Source organism: Odocoileus virginianus, chromosome 7 (genome assembly GCF_023699985.2).
Source record: "Odocoileus virginianus isolate 20LAN1187 ecotype Illinois chromosome 7, Ovbor_1.2, whole genome shotgun sequence".
NCBI classification, from domain to species: Eukaryota; Metazoa; Chordata; class Mammalia; order Artiodactyla; family Cervidae; genus Odocoileus; species Odocoileus virginianus.
This window is the reverse complement of record NC_069680.1, coordinates 63,307,159-63,317,749: the sequence shown is the minus strand read 5'-3', so window position 1 is coordinate 63,317,749 and position 10,591 is coordinate 63,307,159. Positions and strand designations below refer to the sequence as shown.

Below are 10,591 nucleotides of genomic sequence, written 5' to 3'. Positions count from 1 at the left end.
TCTTCTGTTGTCATCTTGTCTAGTTTCTTGCCTAAATCCTGGTCTCCCCTTCATCTTATCTAATTCATTTTCCTGATCTCCCGATTCCTGATCTTTTTCTCAGCTCCTGCCCTCCAATTTTTTACTGTTTTGCCCTTCACCCCCATGCCTTTTGCTCTTCTCTACCAATTCTGTCCTGCCCCCATGTAGCCACCTCCATCCGGTTCCCTCTGTCCAGATTCTCCCCTTCTCCATCCCCTGCTCCATACTTCTCAGATGAGGCCTCAGCTCTCAGAACCAAGACAGTTTGAAAAGGCCCTCCAACCCTTTTGCTATCAACATTTCCCAACTGCCTGGAGGAAATGAAGGGAAAGCAGTGGCTGAAGGTGAAGGTGGAGTGAGAGAAGGAAGAGGGAGAGAGAGAATGAATCAGCCTGGATTGAGACTAATAAAAGAGAAGGCACTGGAAAGCAGGCTAGACTAGACTTGAGGAGGGAAGTTCTATTATCCCAGTTTTACCAGCAGGGGGCAGATTTGTGCCAATAACCAGGCCTATGACCCTGATCCTGTCACAAGTAAGCAGCGTCTCAGAAAATTCCGCTGGAGGAGGGCATGATGACCCACTTCAATACTCTTGCTGGGAAAATCCCACTGACAGAAGAGCCTGGAGGGGTACAGTGCATGGGGTTGCAAAGAGTCGCACACAACTGAAGGGACTGAGCGTGCACGCATGCTCACACACAGAATTACACAGGGAGGGCTCAGAAAGCCTGCAGCGCACATTCTGTCTTCATTCACATAGTAGTTTTAGGTACTCAATTATAGGACACCAAAATTTTGGGTGGGTTTTGTGGGTTTTGAGGGGAGGATGGTAATGATGAAAAAATCACCTTTTGCTACTTAACTTTTTTTGTTTAACTGCTTTTTTTGGGTTAGGAGAGAACAGAGAAGGAGGACAAAAGATGAGGTGTCTGGAGGCTACACTAGTTTGGTCAGAGGCCAAGTAGAGTGGAGCAGGGTGACCTTTTGGCCTCTAACCTGAACCTATAAAGTTCAGGATGGGAAAAGGACATGGTCAGGAAAAGTGGATAGCTCACAGAGAGACAAAATGATATTCTGGGAGCTACAGAAGCCACTTCCTAAGGCAGACACAGCTTGGTGGTGGATACAGCAGAGATGAAGCATCTGGTTGCAAAACCTGAGCAGAAGACAGAGGAGGATCCAGGATGTTCTTGCAGCTATTGAGAAAGGGCTCAGGCAAATGACAGACTTCCCTCCAGGGGCTCTCAAGCTTGTGCCCCAGCCCAGAGGCTTCTCTAGACCAGTGTGAATGGGATAGTCCAGATCCCATGGGGTGTGTGTTCCCTTTGAAGAAAATTCCAAGTAGGAACCTCAGAGAGTAAGGCCCTGGCAGGTCAGAAGCCTCCATGTCCTTCTCAGGAAGAAGGCTATCTATCCAGGGAAAAGTGACATCTGTCCTCTGAGCACGCTGAGTTGAGCACCCCAACAGCAAATGGGGATAAAAATGAGGAAACTGGCTCAAGTTTTGCCCCACATCATCCCTGACAGCCTAAGCACTGGATTTGGTTAATTTGGTCCCTTATCCTGCTAAGATCTGGCCCTCCCAAGAGAAAGACCAGCTTATCCAGGAACTTTCAAAGGGCACTTACATTGTGAACAGAAATTCCCTTCTCCAGACATAGCATCTTAAGCCTTCCCACCCCCAAAATGCATCCACATGTCCCTCCAGCCCCGGCCTACATTGGCTCTGCATGGCTCTCCAGACACGTTCTCCTGGTTCTCACTCTCCCACTCTGAATTCCTATCCACCACTTGCTGCCTGCTTCCTCTCTCCCTCTCAGTTTTCAGTTTCTCCCTGAGTGCTTCTCTGGATCTGAGCCTCTAGGTGCCAGGGAAGGGGAGTCCCTGGGCAGAGTGATCCTTGGCTCAGACAGCTTAGTGGGAGAATTCCAAAGGCTTTTCCTACCCTTCCTGAGCCTCTGGGCAAGGAGGGCGGGATCTTGGTTCCAGGGTCTCAGTACCCCCTGTGCCATTTGAGCTGCTTGTGCTCATCAACTCTATTAATAACCACGCTCCCTCCCCCACTGCCAGTGCTGCCCCCACGCCTGCCCAGCTCGGGTTCTCTAGTCACAGCAGCCCAGTCCTCCAGAGCTGCTGGACCCCAGGGAGAGCTGACCACCGCCTGAACAGCCGGTAAGTCTCCGGCTAATGGCCCAAGGGGCTGGAGCGCCTTCTGTTCACTGCTGTGTCTGTGTCTGTATCTGTAATAGTGACCCTTGATCCCAGGGGAGCTGCCCCCCTCCTCCATCTATACTCATTCCCCACTTGTCCAGTTCAGGGGAGCCACAGAGAGTTGGAGGGAGAAGGACTCCAGAGGGTGGGGGGACTGGAGATGTTGGGGGAAGCACTGAAGAAACGGGCAGGGGGGTGGAGACCGAGAGGCTGGATGGAGAATAAGAACCTAGTTGGGGCTGAGAGGAGGACAGGGAAAGTCCATTTAGCAGTTCCTGGGCTCCAGCTGCAGCAGACCCCACTGAGCGAGTAGGATTGCAGGTGTGTTGTGAGATAGGACTCAGCAGAAGACAGCATTTTGCTGAGACCCAGCTTCTGTGAAGGAGGGGCTGGAATTTCTATCTTTTTCCAGCTTGTCCCCATCTACTGCCAGGTCCTATGATTATGTTTCTGTCCTCCCTGAATTTCCTGCTGCTGCGATATTGCTGAATTGATATGCATCAAGGTTCAAATGTCCCCCGACCTCCCTCTGCACTCCACTTCTAGGGTCCAGTCAGGGCTGGGGGGTGGGGGGGAGTGACTGAGAGAGCAGGAGCAGTGCTGTGACCTCCCAGGCCATGATCCAGCTGGCCCAAGGGAGGGGCAATAACCTCTTCATCCTATGGAGAATGTTTTTGGCTGGATCTCCTCAATGCTGGCAGAACATTTTTTTCTGCTCCACCCCCACCTCCCCACCCCTGCCCTGGGGCTTGGGGAAAACTGAGAGACCAGAGCTTGGAATGACAGCCCCAAACTGAGAGCCCCACGCAAATAAAAACTTCATATCTTGCCAAGCCAATGAAATCTGAATGCATTGCCCTACCTGTAATTTGTTTGTTTTATTCCCAACATACGTTGTGTTCCTAAACCCTGCACCATCTCTGTGTAAAACAGCTGAACAGAGAGGTTGGTAGAAGGTAGTAACAGGGGGTGCATCTATACTTTCTGCTCTGCTTCCTAAGAAGAGAAGACCTAAAGCAATGTGTTTTCACTTTTTTTGTGTGTGTGTCAGTCGCTCAATCATGTCCAACTCTTTGCAACCCCATGGGGTGTTGCATGCCAGGCTCCTCCGTCCATGGTCCATGTGATTTTCCAGGCAAGAATACTGGAGTGGGTTGCCATTTCCTTCTCCAGGGGATCTTCCTGACCCAGGGATCAAACCCAGGTCTTCTGCATTGCAGGCAGACTGTTTACTGTCTGGTGGGAAGGCTTTTTCTCTGGAAAATCTAATGAAATGTTTTTCCTGAAGTCCATAAGCAGTCCCTTACTGGAGACACTCACTCTAGACCCTGTGCATCCTTCAGCTTCCCCTTCCCACCCTGTCCAGGCTCCATCCACCTCCACAATGCCGCTCTCAGGGACCCCAGCCCCCAATAAGAAGAGGAAATCCAGCAAGCTGATCATGGAACTCACTGGAGGTATGGCATGTTCGCATCTACCTAGTATGGGACCTCTTAGTAAGAGTATCTCTGGCCCAAGAGTTCCAGAAATATCATAAGGTTGTATATGTCTTAAGGTGAAGAGATAGGAAGAGACAAGAGGAATTTGGGGTGGTGGTGGGGTTTGCAGGGGTGGGGGGAGAAGAAAGAACAAGAAAGAATTCAACACTGACTACTCCCCCTTCCACCCTTTTCACCTTGTAATCTGAGACAGTAATATCCCTGCCAAGTTACCCAGCACAGGTCCAAGACAACAGGACCCACAGGTCAATGAGGTGTGTTTGAGGAGAAAATATATATGATGCAGACTGACACAGAGTAAGGTCTCAATACGTGCTTAATTTCTTTACTTCTTTCCCCAGAACTAAGGAGCTTTGTCTAAGCACTTAGAACCGGAGATTCCTTGGGCATTTTTCCTGGGGGTAGACGAGCTCTCCTAATACCGAGAGGCTGTTTGCAGCCAGAGTTTATGAGAGGAAGAGAAGGGAACGGAGTTGAGACAGGAGTCTATATTTAGAGGTGGCCTTTGGGCTTCCCCAGTGTTCTCCACCTATGATGTTTCTTTACTCTTTTGCCTTGTACCCCATACCTCTGTTACGCCATGTACCCTCTCCACGCCACTTTAGTATTCCCTGTCTTCCCCTCTGTGCCCCATTTCCCATGCATTCTCTCCAACTCCAAACCCAGGAAATCAAAATCCCTCATAAACTAGACAGAATTTAACCAGACATCAGAGGCAGCATCTGCTTCCCTCGGTGGTGTCTACTGGGACACACACACACGCCTAGTTGTGGATGGCAGCTGCATTTGCAACTGGAAAACCCCACTTTCCTCTTTGACTTGTCTCTGCCTCCCCATCTCCCTGAAAGGTGGACAAGAGAGCTCGGGCCTGAACCTGGGCAAGAAGATCAGTGTCCCAAGGGATGTGATGTTGGAGGAGCTGTCGCTGCTCACTAACCGGGGCTCCAAGATGTTCAAACTGAGGCAGTTGCGTGTGGAGAAGTTTATCTATGAAAACCACCCTGATGTCTTCTCTGACAGCTCAATGGTGAGTTCAGAACTCTACAGCTCTCGAAGCCTAGTGCCTCTTCTGACAGCTTCTTGGCAGGCCCAGAGTTTCCAAAATATTATCAGCCTCCCCTCCCTGCAAATTTATAAACTCATTAACCCCTCTGATATAGCATGCCTCCGATAGATGCAGGGTGAATTACGACCCACCCCTGAAACTAAATTTGAATCTTAGAACTGGTGAAGCAGGGTGAGGAGTACCACCCCTTCAGGGAGAAAATTCCTCCCCAGTATGGTTAAACATTAAAGATCGGATTGCCAGATAAAACACAGGATGCCCAGTCCTATGTTTTAAATTTGAGATACACACTAAACAAGCTATAGAGATATGTTTATAGCACAGGAAATAAAGGCAGTATTTTATAATGCCTTTAAATGGTATATAATCTATACATAAATCAACTCTACTTCAATTACAAAAATAAAGTTGAGATACACACAAATAGTTTTTTTGTAAAGTATATCTCACACAATATTTGGGATGTAACTTTTTTTTTTAATTGAAGACACTTAGGGAATTCCCTGGTGGTCCAGTAGTTAGGACTTGGTGCTTTCACTGCCAGGGGCCTGGATTCTCTTCTTGGTTGGGGAACTAAGATCCCACAAGCCAAGCAGCACAGTCAAAAAAGAAACAAAAATTAAAGATATTTAAATTTGAATTTCAGATACACAATAATTTTCTAGTATAAGTATGTCCCATGAAATATTTGGGACATAAAAATTAAATTAGAAAATACAGGATACCCAGTTAAATTTGAATTTCAGATACGTGATGGATACTTTCTTATATCTAAATATGTCCCATGTAATATGTAGGCATATTTGTACTAAAAAACTATTGTTGTGTATCTGAAATTCAAATTTAACTGGTGTCCTGTGATTTTTGTGTATGTGCAAAAATCTGGCAACCCTAGAAAGAGATAAGTGAATTTTTATAGCCTTCTCTTCTTGAGCCATTCGTATATTTAAAGTGTCAGTCTAAGGGCCAGAGATGCAGGGATTGAAACCATCCATTAAGGCCCAACATCCCTTAGTCAGGGTCATTATCCAAAAAGAAGTAGGGATTGGAGAGGGGCCAGGCACAAGATGTTACAGCTGAGGAGGAGGGGATCTTCTCCATTTCCTTTCTTCCCCCTCCATCTTTCCCAAGCAGCCAGGGGAGAGTGAAAATAGATGCCTACATGGGGCCAGGGGCAGGAGTGTCTGCCATTGGCCCATACGTATGAGCAGAACAAAATTGCTGAGCCGGCCATATCTAACTTTAGGAGGCCAGAAGCCCTCCTCCCTGCCTGTGTCTGGTTACACGGGGTGGAGCGTGGGGGTGTGCGTGGTGGGTGGCCAGGAGAGCCTCCTGAAGGAGTTGGCAGGGTTATTTTTAGGCTTTGGGGATGAATCCAGTGTTGCCCTTTGGGCCACCCTTCCCCCTACCCACTACAGTTTCACCATCAGGAAGTCCTGGTTCGCTTTGCACCAAAAGGAGGAAGGGAGAGGAAGAGACACACTTTTCATCTGTTAGACAAGATGGTGGGAGAGAGGCAAAGGTCTCCTTAGTTCCTCAAATTAAGGCTGGGTTCTCCATGCTAAACTCAGTCTCTCAAATTGTAGTGGAACAGAAGTCTCGATCCTTTTTGCATTGGTAAGGATGGGAAGGGGGAATTTGGACAGTAACTTACCTCTATCCTAGATTTAATTCAAAGAACTGAGCCAAAGGCGTTGTATCCTTTAAGGAGAGTTCAGTTTCTCTCGGTCAGGTTTATCCACTAACGTCTAGCGGATGGGGCTGTCTCAGGATTCGGCGTCTTTGAGTTGGCCATTGTCTCTGATCACTTCATACTTGCTATGGTATTCTCTGTGCCCACTGCTAACCTTCCCCTCGCTCTGTCCTTTCTTTTCAGGATCACTTCCAGAAGTTCATTCCCACAGTGGGGGGACAGCTGGGGACGGCCGGCCAGGGATTCTCCTATAGCAAGAGCAGTGCCGGAGGCCAGGCAGGGAGAAGTGGCTCTGCCGGCCAGTTTGGCTCTGACCAGCAACACCATCATCAGGGCTCTGGGTCTGGCTCTGGCCCTGGATCTGGGGGTGCAGGTGGTCCTGGGGGCCATGCAGGCAGAGGAGGTGCTGCTGGCACAGCAGGGGTTGGCGAGACAGGAACAGGCAAGTATCCTCACCCAAGAGTCAAGTGTCTGGTCCCTAAAGCAGAGAAATCCCCAGGAATGAGGCCTGGACTGGGTGTTGGATGCAGGAGAGGCCTGTTGAGATATCTTGATGGGTCTTCTGGGTCCAGAAGGATACAGAGACATGTCTATTCCAGCCAGAAGTCCTATCCCTCAGTCACCTTTCTCTCATTCATCACATATCTGACTCCAGGCTATCATGGTTTCACGAACCATAAACAATTACTAGCATGTTTTACCTTTGGTCCCCAGCTCCTAGTGACTCCTTTAGTACAGAGTTCTAGACTAATTTCCATTTCCTCCTAACTGCTATCATTTGACTATTATTTCTCTCCCTCGGCTGCCAGACAACCAGGCAGGTGGAGACGGAAAACATGTCACTGTGTTTAAGACCTATATTTCCCCATGGGAGAAAGCCATGGGCGTTGACCCCCAGCAGAAAGTGGAACTTGGCATCGACCTTCTGGCCTTCGGGGCCAAAGCTGAACTCCCTAAGTATAAGTCCTTCAACAGGTAAGGGGGATGAGAAAGGAACCTGATGCATTCCAGTGTATGGCAACATGTCCTTAGTTGGAATGGAGACTTTGGTTCAGCTGTTTCAGAAGGAGACTGAGGAGTAATATGGGGGCCCTAATTGAAGGCTCTTGCTCTTTTCACTCTAGCTCAGAGAAACAGCATGGTATGATGAAGGAAAAATTTGCTAGGAGGCAGGATCTGAATTTCGGTTCATTGTTATTAGCTGTGTGGGAAAGTAACCCTACTTCTGAACCTTGGTTGCCTTGACTGTGAAATGGGAATAATATATTAGACACATGTAAAGGGCTCTTGGGGGGGGTCCCTTCATTCAAAGTTATAATTTTCATTACCGTCCTTGTAGTAGAGTTCTATTTCTCTTTTCTTTTTTCATTGAAGTATAGTTGACTTACAATATTATATTGTTTTCAGGTGTACAACAGTGACACAGTATTTTTATAGATTACGTACCACACAAAGTTATTATAATGTTATTGAAGATTCTGTTTCTTTATTCCCTACTTTGAAGTAAAATGTGAAGTGAAAGTGTTAGTTGCTCAGTTGTGTCCAACTCTTTGTGACTCCGTGGACTGTAGCCTGCCATGCTCCTCTGTCCATGGAATTCTCCAGGCAAGAATACTGGAGTGGGTTGCCATTCCCTAGTTCACCTAGTCCAGGGGATCTTCCCCATGTGGGGATCAAACCCAGATCTCCTGCTGCATTGCAGGCAGATTCTTTCCAGTCTGAGTCACCAGGGAAGCCCCTACTTTAATAAGGCTCAAATACCGATCCTTTTGGAGCTAAGCTTCTCTAGACTGTGTGAAAACAGGACAGGGAAGCACTAGAGAAATGCTTTTGCTTTTGGTCCTGTGAGTGAGTGAGTGAGTGAAAGTTGCCCAGTCATGTCTGATTTTTTGGGACCCCAAGGATTCTCCAGGCTGAAATACTGGAATGGGTAAGCCATTCCCTTCTCCAGGGGATCTTCCCAACCCAGGGATCAAACCAGGGTCTCCTGCATTGCAGGTAGATTCTTTACCAGTTGAGCTACCAGGGAAGCTCTTTGGTCCTGAGGTGCCTGGATTTTCCAGGAAATGTTAATTCTTCTCATTTAGGGCACACATTATCCACTGGAGGTGGAGTAGGGGTTTTGAGGGAGGTATCTACATTATAATTTAAGGTGATCTCAGACCCATGGGCCTGTAGTGTTTGGTGTCCATTTTTCTGAAATGTGACTGGTTTGGATCACAGCTATCCATGAGACTGTTTAGTACCCTCTAGACCACTTTTCTCTTTATTAGCCTTGGGGAAGCAAGCAAACCAGAAGGTGGAATGGATTACTAAGGGAGAAGAAGAAAAAGCATTGCAGAAGTGATCTTAAACTAGAATTCACAGACTTCTCCATCCTCCAAACAGGGTAACATTTCACTGACAAACTTTTTCTTTTGTTCTGGTTTTTAATGAAATCATGTTTCTCCTTTTCAGGACAGCAATGCCTTATGGTGGATATGAGAAGGCCTCCAAACGCATGACCTTCCAGATGCCCAAGTTTGACCTGGGGCCCTTGCTGAGCGAACCCCTAGTTCTCTACAACCAGAACCTCTCCAACAGGCCTTCTTTCAATCGAACCCCTATTCCCTGGCTGAGCTCCGGGGAGCCTGTAGACTACAATGTGGATATTAGCATCCCCTTGGATGGAGAAACAGAGGAGCTGTGAGGTGTTTCCACCTCTACTTTGTATCAAGTTTCCCCTCTCTGGTTCCATTTTGGAGAGGGAATGCTGAGCAGGATACCCCCACTGAAAATCCAGGATCCTTGTGGGACTGGAGGGAAAAAGAAAGGAAAGATCTTTCTTTTCACTTTTCACTCAAAGTCCCCACTCCAAGCATCTTTTCTTACCACCTCAGAGCTCCCCTTCCACTGCTCTGTATGGAACCTGCTCTTTTATGGAATTTGCTCTGCCTTCAGTAACAGTTAATAAACTTCAAGGAAATGAACTCATTCTTCCTCTGATATTTGAGGGCAGACAAAAACTGAGGCTAACAATGCACAGGGACTAATTAAAGTAAAATACCATACATTCATTATTCAGACTTCAAGACCAGACCTGAGTTCTGATTACATACCCACACTCATATCCACACCCAGCAAACCACATTCATAGGTGTATACAAAGACATATTTATTCAGTAGTACATAAGACAATCAGCACAAACACATGTCCTGGCCCCTGTGTGGGCAAAGCTAAGAAGTAATTGTGTGCTGTGTTTAGGAAATTAGGCGTTGGTGACCCTGGTGTTAATTCTGTTTATGTAGCTGATTAGAAATTTGATAATCAAGATTATCCAATTATCACAGAATGACAGAATGCCATAAGACTTCCAGATGACACCAGGGTGAGCTTAGGAATATCTGTCAAAGGTTACAGGTTCCTGAAAGGATGGAGTAGAATAGGGAGCCATGTTGGAGTTGAGAAGGAAGTGGGAGAAGCCAGCTGCAGTTATGGTATGCCTGGCTCAGTGTGAAAACATCAAGAAAAGATCTAAGGGTCATAAGGGCAAGTGCAATCATGTCCAGAAAGCACTATAATTGGGAAGAAACCATCAAAGTCCAATAGGAATGAGTAACAATACTCTTTTTATTGATTTAAGCTTGGGGTTTCTTTCAAGTTTTACTGTAGTTTTTTAAGATTTATTTATTTATTACTATTATTTGTTAGACTGTGGTGGGTCATTGTTGCTATGCTTGGCCTTTCTCTAGTTGCAGCAAGCGGGGACTATTCTTAATTGCTGTGTGTGGGCTTCTAATTGAGGCGGCTTCTCTTGCAGAACACAGGCTCGAGGCACTTGGGCTTCAGCAGTTGCAGCGTGTGGACTCCGTGGTTGTGGCTCGCGGGCTCTAGAGCACTGGCTCAGCAGTTGTGGTGCACGGGCTTACTTGTTCCCTGGCATGTGGTATCTTCCCAAACCAGGGATCAAGCTGGTGTCCCTTGCATTGCAAGGCAGATTCTTAACCACTGGACCACCAGGGAAGCCAGCATGGGTTTTCTTTAGAGTCCCAGATTTACTCTTATGTTTCACAAAATAAAGAGTTTGATGCAGACCAGAAAAAAGAGATGACTTACTAGGA

The 10,591-nt window shown here is 47.1% G+C and overlaps 1 protein-coding gene across 2 annotated transcripts; it reads left to right on the top strand.

Annotated features, from left to right (window-relative positions):
- The first annotated feature begins 2,103 nt into the window (after positions 1 to 2,103).
- Positions 2,104 to 9,459, top strand: MYOZ1 (myozenin 1). Of its 2 annotated transcripts, none has more exons than XM_020895465.2 (6): positions 2,104 to 2,193; positions 3,599 to 3,689; positions 4,580 to 4,758; positions 6,674 to 6,932; positions 7,300 to 7,465; positions 8,948 to 9,459. In XM_020895465.2, exons 2-6 carry the CDS (start codon positions 3,617 to 3,619, stop codon positions 9,177 to 9,179), a joined length of 909 nt encoding a protein of 302 aa, XP_020751124.1. In that variant the 5' UTR covers positions 2,104 to 2,193; positions 3,599 to 3,616; the 3' UTR covers positions 9,180 to 9,459. The 2 variants fall into 2 exon arrangements, with proteins under 2 accessions (XP_020751124.1, XP_070326944.1); XM_070470843.1 differs by having other exon boundaries at positions 2,123 to 2,193; positions 3,576 to 3,689.
- The last annotated feature ends 1,132 nt before the right edge of the window (positions 9,460 to 10,591 follow it).